This window comes from Rhinolophus hipposideros (assembly GCF_964194185.1).
Source record: "Rhinolophus hipposideros genome assembly, chromosome: 11".
Classification (NCBI taxonomy): Eukaryota; Metazoa; Chordata; class Mammalia; order Chiroptera; family Rhinolophidae; genus Rhinolophus; species Rhinolophus hipposideros.
In genome coordinates this window covers 264,794-284,552 of record NC_138057.1, presented here as the reverse complement: position 1 = coordinate 284,552, position 19,759 = coordinate 264,794, and the positions used below count along the sequence as shown (strand labels likewise).

The following is a 19,759-nucleotide window of genomic DNA, read 5'->3' as shown; positions in this document are numbered from 1 at the left end:
TATATATATATATATATATATATACATATATATATATGTATATATATATATATATATATATATATGTATATATATATATATATAATCAACGGAATATATAATTGGCACTTAGGGACATATGTAAAGGATTTGACCCTCCTTAACTGGCCCTGGGTTGTGTGTCTTGGCTCAGATCTATCTGTGTCTCAGATTGAATCATGTGTCTCAATCCAGCATAAGCCACAACTGATACTAAGCTCAGGGGAATGAGTCTTATCCCGTGAAAAAGGTTCCTGGACACAATTCTAATGTGACTTCTCTTGCGTGTGTGTGTGTGTGTGTGTGTGTGTGTGTGTGTGTGTGTAGGCTTCCCCACACCAAGAATCAATTCTCAAACACCTGTAGGGTATCCAAGAATTCAGCTCAATTTTGACAGTACCACAAGACTGCCCTCCACTTCAGAGGCCACTTGCAATCCTAGGTTACCTGTGATTCTAACCAGCCGGTTACAGATTGGAGGGTGCTGTGTCACCCCCACCTTTTGGCAACTCAGTTCATATGCCAGTTGCAAGTCCAAGTTGTTATCTGTACTGGTGACTAAATGGCTGTAAATCAGAGGTTCCTAAAACTTCCACCTTGGGTTTGATTAATTTGCTAAAATGGCTCACAGAACTCAAGAAAACCTTTTTACTCATTAGATTACCGATTTATTATAAAGGATATTAAAGGATAACTATCAATAGCCAGATGAAGGGATACATAGGGTGAGGTCCAAAATAAAGGACCTTCTGTCTTCCTGGATCTTGGGGCCCAGGACAGTGGCATGTGGAAGCGTTCTGGTTCCCTAACATCAAAGCTCTCTGAAAAAGGAGTCCTTTGGGTTTTGATGGAGGCTTCATTATGTATCCCACATTGACTAAGTCATTGGCCACTGGCAGCACATTCATGTTCAAGCCCCTCTCCCCTCCCAGAGATCAGTCGTGGAACTGAAAGTCCCAATCCTCTAATCACATTTTTGGTTCCCACTGGCTACCAGTCCTCACCTTTGGGTGGGGTCCAAGTCATCTCATTAACATAACAAGAGATACTGTTGTTGTTGTCATCACTAAGGAAATTCAAAGGGGTTTGAGAGCTATGAATCTGGAACTATGGATGAAGATCAAAATATCTGAATGACCAAATATCTCACGCAGACATTGGCTCCGTTGTATAGAGCGATCAGGGGAACTGGTACCTTATGCTTCTAAGGGCCCATGGGGGGTCACTTATATGGAGGAAGAGCAATCACAATGCAGATGGTAGAAGCAGATGGCTTGTTTTTCAAAGTTTTGTCATATTCTATTTTTTGTTACTTTTCCCTCTGACGCATGTTAAATAATTCTGCTTTTTCTACTAATTGTTCTTTTAGAAAATATCATTTGGATGCCCTCCTCATCTTACTTTTCAGTGATATCACCTAAAACCATGTTTATATTTTCTCATGTCTAGATTACTCCAACCCTATTTGGATATGCTAATCCTTTTTTTTTTAACTAATTCATCTTTGATGGTATTGATAGATTCCATTGCTTAATATATTGTGTTTATCCTGTCATAGTTATATGGAGCAAAACTAAAGTTACTACATGTAAACGAAAGTTCCACAAGATTCTTGTGAGGAATTAAAGTTTTATTCTGATATGATTTGCAAATCAGAGAACATAGACTTGGGCATGAACCAAAGACAAGCTTGAAGGTAGGAAGAATAAAGCAAGGGTTTTAAAAGTGAGAGTCAAAAGGATAGATTGCTAGGGAAAAGAGACCATAAATTTACATCATTTTCTGATTGGTGGGAGCAGCTGGATTTCCAGGAGTTTGGTGACTCACTGGCTAGAAAGTGGGATTGTTAGATAAGACAAGGGGTAGTTTTGGTTGACTCATGGCAGCAGGTAGTCACGAGATATGGCCGGCAGTTGGAGTTATAAGACGTAGTCAGCAAAGGAGAAGGGTCACAAGGCAGAAGCCCATGCCTCAGTTTCACTTGGAGTCTGGAAAACTAATAAAAGAAGTTTTGTGCTGACATGGACAGTGCAAGGAATGCAGTTTGTTAGACAGCCAGAGTCAGAGTTTAAACTGCAAAATAGCCTTAGTCACTTGAGCAGGGTCAGAGACCACATTGCAGAAGGGTCTAGACATTCAGTCACAAAATTATATTAGAATCCACATACTTACTATCTAACACATGACAAATTCTCCTCTTGGTGGGTATGTAAGTTGAAGAAAGAACATGCCTCATATTTGTACTTTACATTTGTCTGTTTACTTTCCATAATGATATTTAACATTTTTGTGATCTGCCTGCATCTGGCGCTTTGAATATTTAATCTATCTGCTTACTCAGATGCTACACATACTCATACTTTGCGCTCAGGTTTCACTTCTTGAATTGAACCTATTGTGGCATACATTGCTTTTCCCCTATTCTTATTCTCTAACCCTCATACATTCAGAGAAAACTACATTAAGTGATATGATAACTTAGTCTTTTACCCTTGTTCCTCCTCAGTGTTTCTGTAGAGAATATTTAAATAAATTAAATTTTTGAATTTATGTGATGGGCCAGAAGAGGTTATTCTGCTATTTCAGAGGGACTGCTAGTAGCAATTCAAAGAGCCAATAATTGTAATTGGAAAGGACTGTAACTACATGAAACACTTAAAATTGCAGGCTTTGTGCAGTAATCATTTTTTATGGCTCGATCTATGCCAATTAAGTATGAGTGACTCAAAACATCTGGTCTTTTTTCTTCTGTTTTTTTAAGTTAGAAGAATAGAAAGCCTTCTTGGAGTTGTGCTGAATTTCAATGATGCATGAAGAACAATGAATTTTGAATAAAAACAGCATCAACAAAAGGAAGCTTAATGGGGAAAAGGAAAAGAATGTATGTTTGGATTCAGTAATAACATCGACTAGTGGAAAGACAGTTTGCATATACACATATCATTGGCCTGAATTATGATTCTGTATTTTACTGGATGAGTAATTGAATGAGTAGTGACAGGAATTGTATGTAATTAAACTTTTTACCACAGGAGTAACTTTTTTACATTGAACATTGTTGGTAGTAATGTAAATGATGTTAAACATAGCAATAGATTTGTAAGCTGAAGAATGTGAGAAGTTGCAAAAGACAAAAATTCATGCGTAGGAATCTTGTATCAGATGTCCTCAGGATTAATGAAAGCCATTAACGTGTGTGAGTCAAAATGTAATATAACAGTTAAAAAATGTGTTTGGGAAAAGGCAAGCTTTAGAAAAAGTAAAATGGGTATGAGGTTGGTTAAACTGTATCTACAAGTACATTCAAGAACTCTAGTAAAATAAGATAATAGTATAATCTAGTTTTTACATAAATATTTCCTGAGAATCTATTCCAGAATTTGAAATATTATTGATTCTGATTCTGGGTAAGAATGGTATGTTGGAGTAAACCCAAGCTCCTGTCACTAGGAGAACCTAAGAAACATGACAGTTCCAAGTTGAGTGGTCCAGGTCTGACAGGCACAAACTTTCTAGAAAGTCATTGCACCACCATCCGCTAGTGCAGGGTTTGGCAAATATTTTCTGTAAAGATCCAGAAGTAAATATTTTACACTTTGTGAGCCCTAAGGTTGCTGGCATAACTACTCAATTCTTCAGTTGTAGCCCCAACACAGCTATAGACAAATCAATCGATGAATGTGTGTGACTTTCATTAAGAACTTTATATGGGCATGGAAATTTGAATTTCATGTAATTTTCATGTGTCATGAAGTATTAGTTTTCCTTTGATTTTTTTTTTCAACCATTCAAAAATACAAAATCCATTCTTAGCTTTTGGGTAGAGGCCTGGATTTAGCCAGAAGGTTGTAGTTTTCTGACCTTAGCCTAGGGCATTGCTAGCTGCAAATGCGTAGAACTGGGTGCTGCCAGTCTGGAATATAGCCAGGGGGAAAGAAGAAGGTTGTGGGAGACACACCCAGTTCCTTAAGATATTGGCCTTGTCACAACAAATACGATTTTTTACTCCCATTGGTGAGAAGTGAATTATTTGGCTTCACTAATGGCAAATGAGGCTGTACAGACCTGTTGTTCTGAGGCAGCCATCTGCTTTGCTACAATCTTAATATTGTTGAAGGAAGGGGACAGATTTTGATGGTTAACTTTTACTCTCTGCTTCTGATGGCTTTCTGCTATTATATGCTTCCTTTTAGATGCATGTGTCCCTGCCAGCCAAACAGGGATAAAGAATTAAATCACAGATGGCTATTTACTGTGTGGCTACTGATGACAGAGGCTACAGTAGTTTTACTATACATAAATAAATTGGTATTTAGGGCACCAATTTATAAATTTGGTTCGTAGGGAAAAGATAAAGCAGGAAGATTAATGAAGATTTAAAGATGAAGAATAATAAGAATCTCGACTCAGAAATACTTTTATTAAGCCTCATAGTTTGTCACTTTGTTTTTTTGACACCTTAGTATGTAGTTGTGCTGCATACACAGAACTGATGTGCTTTGTTTTGAATTTCATCTTCCCCAATTACTAAACCCTAGATTTGGGAAAATTACTTACCTCTTCTGTGGCTCAGTTTCCTCATCTGTAAAACAGGGTCAGTAATAATTTGCACAGCAAATGGTTGTGATTATATTTAAATGAGTTGATATAGATCTTAGAATAATGCTTGGCACATCTAAATGCTATTCTTTTATCATACAGTAAATGTAATATAAGTGCTCATTTTATTACTATATATTATATATGTTACTATACATATATTTATATATTTTTATATATTTATTATATTTATATAGAACTTCTCCAATTTCTCTGTGTTCACACTGAATCAATGCTCTATTTTATTCTACCTATGGTCTGTTAACTGTTATTTGTGTGTTTCATTTTTTCTTTCTGTTTCAGATGGGGATATTGGTTCTGAAATTTCACAACAGGGAATGTCTGAAAGAGTTTCAATTCTGTATGAAAGAATTAATCTCTTCACAAGAGAAGACCCATATTCCATTTTAGAAGAATTGTGGCAAGATGATGAACAGACAGGGAGATATGAGAAAAACCAGAACAAACATTTATGTCACATTGCCTTCATCAACAAGAAAATACTAGCTAATGAGAGGGAATATACGGACATTGGGAAAATAGTTCATGTAAACACATACCTTGTTACTTCAAGAAGACTCCATAACTGTGACTCATTTGGAGAGAGTTTGAAGCCTATTGTAAGCTTATGTAATTATAATAGAAACCATGCAACAGAAAATCTTGATAAGACCATTGAATATGGTAATAGTTACATGAATTCTCATATAGAAATGAATACTTGTGAATGTAATCAATGTAAGAAACTTCTGAGTCATAAGCAAGCCCTCATTCAACATCAAAAAATTCATACGGGGGAGAACCTCTATTTATTTTCTGATTGTGTGAACACTTTCACCCAGAAGTCACACCTCGTTTCACATAATAGTATTTATGCTGAAGAGAAACAGCATGAATGCAGCAAATGTGAGACAGTCTTCTCTCAGAAGTCCCAACTTGCTGTACCTCAGAAGGTTTACACAGGAGAGAAAACTTATATATGCACAGAGAATCACTATAAATGCAGTGACTATGTAAAAGCATTTATCCAAAAGTCAAATCTGTTCAGATTTCAAGGAATTCATTCTGGAGAAAAACTCTATGACTACAGTAAATATGGAAAAAACATATCTCAGAATTCAAACCTCAATATACATAAAAAAATTCATACTGTAGATAAACACTTCGAGTGTACTGAATGTGGAAAAGCCTTCACAAGGAAATCAACACTAAGTATGCATCAGAAAATTCATACAGGAGAAAAACCATATGTATGTACCGAATGTGGGAAAGCCTTTATTCGGAAGTCACATTTTATTACACATGAGAGAATTCATACTGGAGAGAAACCCTATGAGTGCAGTGACTGTGGAAAAGCCTTTATAAAGAAGTCACAGCTCCATGTGCATCAGCGAATTCACACAGGAGAGAATCCCTTTATATGTTCAGAATGTGGCAAGGTCTTTACCCACAAGACAAATCTCATTATACACCAGAAAATTCACACTGGAGAAAGACCCTATATCTGTACTGAATGTGGGAAGGCCTTTACTGACAGGTCAAATCTCATTAAGCACCAAAAAATTCATACTGGAGAGAAACCCTATAAATGCAGTGACTGTGGAAAATCATTCACCTGGAAGTCACGGCTCAGGATACATCAGAAATGTCATACTGGCGAGAGACATTATGAGTGCAGTGAATGTGGGAAAGCATTCATTCAGAAGTCAACGCTAAGTGTGCACCAGAGAACTCATAGAGGGGACAGACCCTATGTTTGCACTGAATGTGGGAAGGCCTTCTTCCACAAGTCACATTTTATTACACATGAGAGAATTCATACTGGGGAGAAACCTTATGAATGCAGTGACTGTGGGAAATCCTTTACTAAGAAATCACAACTCCATGTACATCAGCAAATTCATACAGGAGAGAAACCCTACAGATGTGCTGAATGTGGAAAGGCCTTCACTGACAGATCAAATCTCTTTACACACCAGAAAATTCATACTGGAGAGAAACCATATAAATGCAGTGACTGTGGAAAAGCCTTCACTCGGAAGTCAGGCCTCCATATACACCAGCAATCTCATACTGGAGAAAGACATTATGAGTGCAGTGAATGTGGGAAAGCCTTTGCAAGAAAATCAACACTAATTATGCATCAAAGAATTCATACAGGAGAGAAGCCCTATATTTGTACTGAATGTGGGAAGTCCTTCATCCAGAAGTCCCACTTAAATCGACATCGGAGAATTCATACTGGAGAGAAACCCTATGAATGCAGTGACTGTGGGAAAGCCTTCATTAAGAAGTCACAACTCCATGAACATCAGCGAATTCACACAGGAGAGAAACCATATATATGTGTTGAATGTGGAAAGGCCTTCACCATCAGATCAAATCTTATTAAACACCAGAAAATTCATACTAAACAAAAATCCTATAGATGCAGTGACTTTAGGAAAGCCTTCAACTGGAAGCCACAACTCAGTATACGTCAGAAATCTGATACTGGGGAAGTAGAGTGCTCAGAGCCACAATCATGGTGTGGGGATAGAAAGTTATGAGATGCTACAGCTTAACTAAGAAGCAGGAGGTAATCAAAGCCAACTTCCCTCTATCTACTCAGAAGTACGAATATCTGGGTCACATAGCAGATATTTAGTTACACATATGGGGAGACACTTTGGAGAAAGTGTTTAAGCAATGTATAATGATCGTGCTTGGTTATTTGACAGATACTGGGATGGTCAAGCTCCTGAAAATAATAGTAAATATACAAGGAGGTAAATTGGCAATCTTTCTTGTTTCATATTTTGGATAAGCAGTTTTATAACTTCAGGGCTGTTGAATTTGCTCTGGGTAGCAAAAATATTTAGTATTGATCAAAGGAATTTCTTAGTAAGTAGAATGCTAAGAAAAGTTTTCATTGTCTAAGTACCCTACTGACACTGAAATTAAGGCAAAAGTATATACAATTCAGGTCTATAATGAAGAGAAGCCAGAATTTTTTGTGAAAATTAACATTAAAGACACAAAAGAAGGGACTGTACATATTTTTCTTTTCTTTGGGAAATTACTATTTATTGTTTATAGTATCTATTAGTGGGTGGAAATTTGGATAAGAAAATTTTAAATATACAATTTGACTTGATTGGCAAATCAGAACCACAGGCTTACCTGAATATTCACATGCATCTTTAGGTAACCAATATGTTCCCTCATTTATTAATTCCCTGCCATGGCAGCAGGTAATTCACACTCAAGAGTATAAAGTGCTCCAAGCCTATATTCCACGAGTGATCAGTGATGTAAACAGCAGCCCCATAGACTAGTTGTCACTTTAGAACCGTCCCTGAGTTCATGGAACTTAGCCATAGGTTACAGGTCTAGATATCAGCACTTTGGATTCTCAGCCTTGTCCACAGAAACCCATTCTTACTGACTTCTGTTTGAAAAGAGACCAGTTAAGAAAATTGGTTTTAAAACTTAAGAATTCTTGCCTTCTGATTTTGTTAATGATTTCTCTACGTATTCATTACATGGTAGGTTACTATGGGACACAATTGTCTTGCATTTGAGCTTGTTCTCTTAGAACATATAAATGTACATTTGTAAGAATACTCTTCCTAAACCCTCCCAATCTCTACAAATTAATTTATATTTTCAAATCCTTTATAGACTTGTTTTAATTAAATTTAATTAAATGTTTTTTATGCTATTAGATACTGAAAAAAGTGTCTTATAATCTTCCAAAATAACTGAATTTGTCTCTTTTAGAGGTACTAATTTTGGCTTTATGTATTTTGAGTCTGTTTTTACATACATTCAAATTTAGAATTGTTATACTCTTCCTGGTTAATTGTAGCAATCATGAAATGTCCTTTTTTACCTCTAGTGATGTCTTTTGTCTTAAAATGTACTGTGTCAAGTATTAATTCAATATGCATACTTATTAAGGGTAATATAAATTAGTATTCACACCACTTTCTGAACAAGGTGAGTAGTTAGAACATTAACTCCATTTATAATCTTGGTTTATATGGTATTGATGTCGAGTATTTGAATTCTGCATATAGTTGATTAGCCAATCATTAAGAGTCAATATTCGTGTAAACTAATCCACATATTTACGATTACATTTTTATTTCTTGTTCTCTGTCTAGAATCATTTTTCTTCTGACTGAAAAACATTCTTCAGTATTTTTTTTTAAATGTGTGTTTAGTAGTGACAAATTCTGTTTTTGTTTGGGGAAAAATGTCTTTGTTTTGCCCTCATTCCTCCCCCCCCCTCATTTTTGAAGGACATTTGTATGAGTACAGATATCTACATTGGCAGTTACTTTCTATTACCATGTTTCCCCGAAAATAAGATCTAGCTGGACAATCAGCTCTAATGCGTATTTTGGAGCAAAAATTAATATAAGACCCAATACTATATTGTAATCATATTATGTTGTATTATATTATGTTATATTATATCAAAGACTCAGTCTTATAGTAAACTAAGACTGGGTCGCATATTTTTGCTTCAAAAGATGCATTAGAGCTGATTGTCTGGCTAGGTCTTATTTTCAGGGAAACAGTAGTATTTTGAATATATTTTATTATGGTTTGTCTTCTATTGTTGAAAAGTAAGCTTTCAAGTAGGAAATGTGCTTTTTCTTTCTCACTCTTTTGAAATTTCTGTCTATGTCTTAGGCTGTCAACAGTTGCACAGTGATATGCTTAGATGTGATTTTCTATTTATCTTACTTGGGGTTTGCAGTGTATTTTTAATCGATCTTACTGGGAAGTTTTTGCATTTTGGGAATTTCCTAGGTATCATTTATTCAAATTATGCATGTGATTTATCTTCTGCTTTCTCTAGGGATAGCCCTCATTATCTAGATCTCATGTTGGCCTTTTTCTATTCATTGTTGTTTCTCTTGGGTTTTATGTCGTCTTCTCATATACCTAGTAATTTTAAATCAACTACCAGACACTATATTTTAAAAAATATAGAGATAATTAGATGGTCTGGATGATATCTTCCTGGGAGAATTTACCTTTGCTTCTGATGTGTGGCTAGGCTAGGAACACTAGCAATCCCTATTGCCTTCATCCAATTATATGCTGAGATTATTTGAAACTGGGCTTCAGTACCTGTGAAGGCTTGTCTATTTTTTTTCAGTGCTTTCTAGGGGATACTCTTAAGATTTATAACTTTGGGAGATTTATCAGGCCTCCTTCTCCTTGGAAGGACCTTAATTCTAGTGTTTATCCCTTTCATCCCGTAAATTTAAAACTTTAAAGTCTCTCTTGCCCAGTATTTGCTTTAAGAATTAGTAAACACCTCTTTGAAATAAATAGTCCCAAATTCCAGAGGTTATGTCTTGTCTCTAATCTCATTCCTGCAGTTTTCCACTTTTTTTTGTTAGCTCTCCAATGCCATCACAAAATTAAATGTAATATTTTCTTTCACCTTTTTTAGTTCTCTAAGGGAGTACTGGTATGTACCATCTACTCTGCCATTAGCAGAAGTTTTCAATTCACTGCAATAGCTGTTCCTATTTAAGGCATGTAGAGTCCAGGAATATTTTTAAATTATCAAAACTTTTCAAACTAAAAAATAAAAATGCTCTGATATGCAACATTATTTTATTCCCATTTTTTGTTGCTAAAAGTTAAGACATTATTAAAAAATTTAAAAAGTTTAATACTTAAAAGACAATTATTTCTTCAAAATTTACTATGGTAGCTGCCAAATTTTAGCAAAAGGAGATTAAAAGCCTTTCAGATTTCTTCTTTAATACTGTAGGTTTTTTCCCTTTGGATAATTAATAAAACATAAAGTTAATGAAGACTGGTTTAAGAGCCTAGGGGTTTGAAAATAAGAATTTCAAATGTTACTATAGTAAGACTGCTGAGGTAATGATTATCAACCTTTTCATTCTTATGCACATTTTAAAACTACAATTCTATATTACCAAGCCAAAAAAAGACAAAAGAGATACTTTACCATTTATCAACAGTTTTAATCTCTAGGAGAAAGGAAGACATTCTTTTTGTAGGGTCCCCCATATATTTTAAAGGGCACTTGGGAATTGATTGAAGAATGGATGATGGAAAATTATGTGTGGAATAGGAAAGCTAAATCTTAAGTTGAACTCCAAGGTCAGTGTAGATTGGAGGCATGTGGGATATATACTTTACTAGATAAAGTAGTGTGAGTTAGCCATATCTTTTTAGGCCAGCAGGATAAAACAGTTCATTTGTATTCGCAGCAAAACTATTTTAAGTTTTATAGTCTAAATTTTTAAATTAAAAATTGCACTTTAAGTTTTTGAAGATTCTCTAAATTCAGTTAAGAAAATTCACTCAAACCAACATTTAATTATATATCAGATAATTCATGAGGGAGAGTGGTTTTCTCTCATAAATGTGGACAGGGCTTCAGTCACAAATTATACTTCATTATAAAGCAGAGAATTTATGCTGGAGAGAAACCTTGTGAATACAATGACTAAATCATCCACTGAAAAGTCAACTCCTTGAATATCAGCGAATTCACACATCAGAGAAATAACAGGTCAAATTTCATTATACATCCGAAACTCATTTTTGAGAGAAAAACCTGTAAGAGCAGTGACTGAAAAACTCTTTACCTGGAAGTTATTAGAAAATTTCCTAGAAAGACAAATTATACGCACTTCACGTGGAAATCATTCAGAAATCAAACTTCAGAATGTATGAGTCAAATTGTGTATTTGCTGAATGTGAGAAAATCTCACACAAGTCAGAGCCAATCATAATCATACTAGAGAAACCCTACCATTATCATATATTACATATTATATGTGAGGTCTTTGTGTGTTACACCTTACTGGATTTCAGATAAATAATTGAGAATAGGTCTTCTAAGAAGTTTCTTAAAATGCCATAAAATTCACATTGGGTTTAACTGTAAATTTGATGTAGTGGAAAGTCTTCCTATAGAAGCAAATTCTACAAGAAATATGATTCATTTTATTGGTTTATTTTTATTCCCATGTCTCTAGAACCAGTGGGGACAAATAAGCCAGTCCAACATTTGCCTTTAATTAAAAAATGCATATTTAAATACACACATATAAACGCGCACACAGAAAACTTTGTATAAATGTGGCTTTTATTTCTTGAATTTTGTACTTTCTTCACTCTCATAGCAACTCCAGCCACAACAGTCTGTCAACAGATAAGCAATGCTAATCAACTTTACATTTTTCTTTTTACTCACAATCACATGAACTCTTTACTCACAATCATATGTTATCTATGTAAATGAGTGTGGGCTTTCATTGACTTGAAATGGGATTATATTACATACATATTTTTGCATCTTCTGCACTCAACAATTTTTAACTACATTAAAAGAGTTCATGATGTGGATATACCATAATTTGTTCAACCACTTTGCTACTGTTTACTCACATTTTTGTCACTAGGAAAAATGGTGTGATAATCATCTTCAAGAGGTGGCATAGTATAATGGTTAGTGGACAAGCATAATCACGCCCTTATATATGTACTGGAGTTTTGTCCCCACCCCCAAACATGCTTTTAGCAGTGAGAATGAAGTGTTTTTTTTTTTTCCTTTTTTAAAAAATATGGAACGCTTTATGAATTTGCGTGTCATCCTTGCGCAGGGCCATGCCATGCTAATCTTCTCTGTATCGTTCCAATTTTAGTATATGGGCTGCTGAAGCGAGCACATGAAATGCTTTCTTAATAGAAGTTGTCAGATTTCTTTGAAATAAGACTAGCACTTCATATTTCCAACAGTATATAAATATACCCCTTCCCCTCTACTAAGAGTAGCTGTTATTTAACCTTGAGAAGTTTTATGACTTCAAAGTAATAACCAATTTATTTTAATTCACATATTAACATACCTCTTCAAATGTGTCTTGCCCATTTGCTTTTCTGTAAGTTGCCTTTATAAACCATTTATGCATCATCTTTAATTTTGGACTGTTTTTCTTGTCAGTTCATAACAGCTTTTTATATGTTAAAGGTAGTACTTCCTTAGAAATAAAAATTTGCTTGTCTCCTGACTTTGTATATGAAAATTTCCCATTCAAATAAATTTATTTTTTACATGTTTAAATATATTCATCTATTCTTTTATAGTTTCTAAATTTCTAGTTTTAGTAAACTTCACATATAATATTTTTAAGTGGGGGGATTGGTATATTTTGTGTATTTTTTTTTGGAAAATAATTCAGTTTTTTTCTTGGATATGGATAACCTCTTTCACAGTTGTAGACACTGTAGGTTTGCTGAGCACTTTCAAAACTCTTCTCTCATTACTAACTCACTTCATTAGCATCTTTTGAAGCTGGTAGTGGCCAAGTGATCTGATTTGGGCCAATAGAAGCAAAATACTGATAGATGTGTTCTGGGAAAACCTTTGATTTCCTAAGGGACAGACTGAGCTTATGCCATCAATTTACCCTTCTTTCTACCTTGTACATGATGCACGGGGCAGTGGCAGCCTTCTCTCAGCAACAGGGGAAAGCTGAAAGTGTCAGAGACACTGGTCCTGACAGTATTTAGTCAACACTGGTAGCACGTTGCCTCTGGACTGTGCTATGTGATAAAAATAGACATGTATTAAGAAAAGCATTCTACTCTGGTTTTCTCTTGTAACTGAAAGTATGCCTAAATTTATTCAGGATCAAAATTTACAAAGTAATTCATCTTTTCTTTATTAAAATAGTAAAGATATGAATAAAACTGTCGTAGACTAGATATCTCATACAAACCTAAGTAGACAGATAGCAAAATTACATGAGATTTGTAATGAGTAAGAAAGATCAATTAATAGGATCAGAAGAGAATACCACCTAGATTAAATGAATGATTTCCTGGCAAGACATAATTGATCAAAATTGAAAAAGAAATGAAAAATTTGAACCATAAAAGAAATTATAAATATTATAGAGCAACCATTTAAAATGAACCAGGACCATAGGAAAAGATTTTTTAGCTAGGACACATAAATAATGCACTATAAAAAAAGAGATAAATTTGACTTTTCAAAATTAAAAAGTCATCCTTTGAAAGAGATTGTTAGGAAAATAAAAAGTAAGACACAGAATGCGGAGAGAATATTTGTGATAATCTGACAAAACATTTCTATTCTGAGAATATAAAGAAATTCACAACCCAAATGTAAGGCAAATAATCCAATTAAAATGGCAACACATTCAAACAGATCATTCACGAAAGAAGATAATGAAACTACCAATAAGAACTAGATAGGATTTTCTACTTTAGCCATCAGGGAAATACAAATTAAAATTACAATGAGACACTCATTAAAATTACTAAAATTAGAATTATTGACAGTACAGGTGTTAGAAGTTGTGGAACAATTGGAATTCAAAACGACACAGTTTGGATAATAGTTTGGCAAATTCCAACCGTTCCATTCTTCTATTTAACCTAGGAGAAATTAAAATTTATGTCCATACAAAGACTTGTATATGAATGTTAGCAACTTTATTTATAATAGCCTCAAACTGTAAACAACCCATATGCCCATCAAATGGACAATGAAAATGTATATCCATAAATGAATACTATAATACTTTTTAGCATTAAAAAGAATGAGCTACTGATATATGTAACATTGACCAATTTCAAAGTCATTGTGAGTAAAACCTGATACAAGAGTATTCCACACTAAATTATTGTACTAATAAAATTCTAGAAATGCAAATTTATAGTGAAGTGACAAAAATCAGATAATTGATTGCTTGAGGTTAGGGGTAGAGAGCAAGATCGCTTGTAAAGAGGTACAAAGAATCTTTTGAGGATGATGAAAATGTTCTGTTTTTTTATTATGTTGGTAGTTTCACAGATGTACACAAGTGTCAAAATGCATGAATTGAACACTAAATGATGTAGTTTATTTTATGTAAATTTTACCAAAAAGGTTGATTTTTAAAAATAACGTGAAAAGCTGGATTCTTATTTGAATTTAATTCATGTTTAAAGACCAGACAATTTTACTAATTCAAATTATTCCAAGTCCTAGAAATAGTTTGCCCCAAAATTATTTTAATTGCTCCACTGAAATTTTAAAATATGCCATTATTATAATACCATTATAGTGAATGCAATATAAAAATAAATTATTGATTCATGTCATTTTTGGACACAGATAACAAAAATCCTAAATAACATTTTAGCAAATTGAATCTTTCAGTATATAAAATGAAAATTAGTAATGATTTCAATTCTAAAATTCAAGAGTGATGGAAAATCAAGAAATTAGAATAATTATATTAAAAGAAAAGCAATGTTTATAATATTTACTGAAAAGTATCAATTCAGCATTCTTTACTAATAAAATAAGCATGGTAGAAAATTACTGAATATGATTATTTTCTAAGAGCAACAAAAATATTTTAAATGGAAATAGTTGAATTAAAATTAGTAATTAAAGTGATGTCAGAAGCATGCTGGCGTGAGGGGTCCCCCTGATTTCTCCCCTTGAAATTACAGTAAGTTGAACAGCTATAATTCGACAAAAGATTCCCTGCGCAACAAACTATCTGAAAGATCTGTGCATTGAAACATCTGAAGGTGGGCGAATGGCAGCGAACAGGAAGGAAGATGAGCAGAGATGGGTGCCAAGGCCACAGCCTGAGCTCACTGCCAGTCCCTGGGGAGGGGAGGGTTCAGGCCGCAGTGCACTGTGTGGCTCCAAGCGTTCCTTTCTGAGTAAGCATATACAGAGGCGCCAAAACAATGTTTTAAGAAAGGAAAACTATTAAAATGGTAATACTCAATATATGCCAATAACAAAAGATGAATACAAGTCACGTTTGACTTCTGCAATTGTAAGAGGTGCTCAAAGTGTTGACCATCAGCATCCAGACACTTCTGATTAAGACAAACTATTGCTTGAACAATGTTGACTAAGTGGAACTTGTGTACATTTTTTTGGCACCCCTGGTATTATGGCTGAACATGGCGATCAGGACAGACTGAATACAGAAATGCAACAGCTTTGTCCTAACAGCAAAGCCACAGATCCTGGCTGCCTACTTGCACCCTGGCAGAGCTAGCAGCAGGCCCCAGAAGAAACTAGCAGTGAGTGTCAGGTTACAAAGCAGAAATGTCTACAGCCCTGAGAACTGGAGAGACAGCTCCTGAGCATCAGATGCACGCTGAGGTGAATCCCAGTGATAAAGGTGGAGATACAGAGGCCAGGCAGCTGAGGCCTGGCAGTCACCATTATAGGGAGGAGAACAAAGCCACCAACACAGCAGCAGCATCTCGGGGCCCACCCTGCTTCCACCCTTCTGGGCTGATCCCAGCAAAGCCCCCTGGGACAGTTCAGGCAGTGCAGCATTACATCTGTCAGCAGAGGCAGCACCGGAGTTTCAGGGGCTCAGAACCTCGTCGCCCACCACATTCTCCCATGGCAGCAGTGTCCTGAGACTGAGGTGACCTGGTCACAGAGGAGACACCCATTTTCCCCGGGAATAAAAACCATCTCCCACTGCCCAGGAGAGAGCCAAGAAACCAGCCAGAGACAGGCAAGGGAAAATAAAAAGCTCCAGTGAGAGAGAAAATAAAGTGCTCCAGCGCCATCTACTGGAACACAAGAGACTTATTATCAACAGGCTGCAGAGGTCATTTCATACATGGCAGAGAAATAATCCATCAAATATGAACAACCAAGGAAATAAAGCAGCTCAGAAAGACAATGAAAAATCTCCAGAAAATAAACGTAAAGACGTGGACTTATGTGACTCACATGACAGAGAATTCAAATTTGCAGTTCTGAAACAACTCAAAGAGATGCAAGAAAACCCAGATACACAGTTGTTTGTTTGTTTTTAAGATTTTATTGGGGAAGGGGAACAGGGCTTTATTGGGGAACAGTGTGTATTTCCAGGACTTTTTCCAAGTCAAGTTGTCCTTTCAATCTTAGTTGTGGACGGCACAGCTCAGCTCCAGGTCCATTTGTCGTTGCTAGTTGCAGGGGCCGCAGCCCACCATCCCTTAGATGAGTAGAACCAGCAACCTTGTGGTTGAGAGGACTCGCTCCAACCAACTGAGCCATCTGGGAGCTCAGCAGCAGCTCAGCTCAAGGTGCCATGTTCAATCTTAGTTGCAGGCGGCGCAGCCCACAATCCCTTGCAGGAGTCAAATCGGCAACCATGTGGTTGAGAGCCCACTGGCCCACGGGGGAATCGAAACGGCAGCCTTTGGTGTTAGGAGCATGGAGCTCCAACCACCTGAGCCACCGGGCTGGCTCCCAGATACACAGTTTAATGAACTCAGAAATAAAAATCAATGAAACAAAATGAATACTAAAGAGATTGTAATTTAAAAAAGGAGTCAAACAGAAATTCTGGACTTGAAGAACTCAATAAAAAATGAATGAAATAGCAAGGTTAGGAAACAGAGCTGATGAGATGGACAAATTAGTGATATCGAAGATAGAAATCTGGAAATGATACAGGTGGAAGAAGAAAGACGAGATTTAAAAGAAATGAAAGAACTATCTGACTCCATCAGAAAGAGAAATATGAGAATAATTAATATGAGAAGAATAATATGAGAAGGTGAAAAGTGGTAAGAGGGAACAGAGAACTTATTCAAACAAACGGTCAACAAGAATTTCCCAAAACTATGGAAAGAACTGGATTCTTGAATCCAAAAAGCAAACAGAACACCTAATTATCTTAATCCAAAAAGGCCTTCTTCAAGGCACATTAAAACTGTCAAAAATTAATGACAAATTCTCAAGGCAGCCAGGAAAAATGAGATGGTAACCAATAAAGTATGCCATTTAGATTATCATCAGATTTTTTCAGCAGAAACTACAAGCTAGGAGGGAGTGGAATCAAATATTCAAACTATTGAAAGAGAAATTACCAGTCAAGAAAAATTTATGCAGCTAAGTTATCCTTTAGCTATGAAGGAAAAATAACGACCTTTCCAGACATACAGAAGCTGAGGGAATTTTCCACCACAAGGCCTGTATTACAGGAAATACTGAAGGGGGTTATTTATTCCTCAAACAAACAATCTAAAAAGATACAAAAAGTAAGATGACCAACAGATAGAAGCAGGAAATTGCAACCCCTATTCAGAATAGGGCACCGTACACTTCAATATAAAGGTGAAAGGAGGTAAAAACATAAAGAAGATAATTGCTACTGAAACTCAAAAATGCACTAACAGGAGGACATTTCTCAAGAAGGCAAATTAGGTAAACACTATGCCTACTGCACCCCAGGATCACACCAAAATTACAAATAAATTGTAGAACAATTAACTTTAAGAATCATCTGAAGACTAGCTGAACAGAAGCCCTATAACCAAGGATACAAAGAGGCCATATCGAGACTGGTAGGAGGAGTTAAGGTGCAAAACGGGCTGATCCAAACCCACAGATAGTGGGTGAACACCGGGAGGGTCACCTCAGTGCAGAGGACCCCGCTGAGGAGGGAGCGGTCCCAACACCATACTGGGCTCCCCAGCCCAGAGGTCCTGTGCTGGAAGTTGTTCCCACAGCATCTGGCAGTGAAAATCAGCAAGGACACTGTCTGCCTTTCCCAGTGGGGTGGAAGGTGGCTGGAAACCCAGACGCTCTCTTGTAGAGCTGGCACACGGGACTCATTCACTTGTGGACAGTCACCTGGTCTCTGGTGGAGGGGGTGACAGCTTGGGAGGCCCAGGGACGTGCAAGGAAGGACTGAGTTGTGTGGCTTCAGCAAATGAGCTGGAGGGACAGGAGCCATTGTTTTCCCTGTGTGGAGCCTGACACACATGTAGTCTAAAGGAAGGTGCCATCTTTTCAGGGTTAAGCCCTTCCCCAAAGGGTCAAGTCTGGGTCTGCATTGGTCTGATGTAATCTGCATGTGCACTGCCTTGTTGATACCCTGGGTCCCCGCCTTCTGCACAGCTATTGCTACGTCACCTGGGAAACTCTTGACTGCTGAGCTCCTAACACCAGCCCACAGGCTGCAGAAACCTGTTTGCAATAGATGGATGGCCCGCAGTGGCCCAGGAAACGTTTGCTGGTGGGGGGTAACCCACGACCTGCACCAAAGTGTCTCTTTGGCAGCTCTTGGAAACCTGTGGGCTAAGACAGCGGTGGCAAGCCATGGTGTTCTCAGGGCATTTTTTGTGGGGTGGTCGGGGATCCAGCACTGGTATGGGAACCTAAACTGTACTGACTTTGTAGAAACCACCGACCACACCCCTTAGCTCCCTGGAACCCCACCCCACCTACCTAAAGCTGCAATGCCAGGGGCACCTATGGGTGCCTGGCTGGTCGACCCTGTCCCACAGGCCACGGAAGGTTTTTTATAGCAGCAGACAATCTGCCACGGCTTGGGGAGATTTTGGTGGTGGACAGTGACCCAAAACCTGTGTTGTGACCTCTCTTGGGCAGCTCTCGGGAATTTGCGAGCCTGAGGCAAGCAGTGGCTGGTTGTGGTGTTTTAAGGGCATTGTGCAAACTGGTCAGAGGCTGGAAGTGGCATAAGAACAGAATCTGCATTAATTTTGTAAAAACCACTGGTCACATCTCATGACTCCCTTAACTCCAGCCTGCCCAGCTAGTGCTGCATAGCCAAAAGCACTCTCAACACTGGGTCAACTGGCCCAGCCCGTGCTCCTAAGGAGACTCTAATGGCTGGGCCTCACGGACAGCTGGCAGGTCGCAATAGGCCTAGGGGGACCCTGGGCCTTTTGCTAAGCAGCCTGAGGCCCACTATTGGTGGCAGCCAGCCGTGATTCACAGCAAGGCCACCCCCACATGCCTCCAGGTCCAGCACAGGCAGCAGCTAACCACATATAGCTTGGAGGCTCCTACCAGGTAGCCATGAGCCGGTAATAAGCAAGGCTGAAATTGGCCTGCATGAGAGCCCCTCTGAAGAGACACCGAAAACACCCAGGGGATGGCTTCAGACCTCACTAGAGCACTATCTGGTTGGCCCCACAAGCGGCACACCCAAGGGGGGGGTCTCAACAGGCACAAGAGCCCACAGGGGTGAAGCCTGCTCTGAGGGCTCAGCCCCCACAAAGCAGCTCATACACTATGGGAGTAGCCAATCCTCTTAGTCAGCCTTGGAGTCAATCCCATCCACTGACGTACCAAAAAGAA

The 19,759-nt window shown here is 37.3% G+C and overlaps 1 protein-coding gene across 7 annotated transcripts in view; it reads left to right on the top strand.

The window, feature by feature from the left end:
• Positions 1-8,323, top strand: part of ZNF484 (zinc finger protein 484) — a 48,678-nt gene extending 40,355 nt beyond the window's left edge. For all 7 annotated transcript variants that reach the window (XM_081067023.1, XM_081067022.1, XM_081067026.1 and 4 more), the window contains one exon: positions 4,921-8,323. In XM_081067023.1, coding sequence (XP_080923149.1) covers positions 4,921-7,166 — 2,246 coding nt within the window. In that variant the 3' untranslated portion in view covers positions 7,167-8,323. The remainder of the gene's footprint in view (positions 1-4,920) is intronic.
• The last annotated feature ends 11,436 nt before the right edge of the window (positions 8,324-19,759 follow it).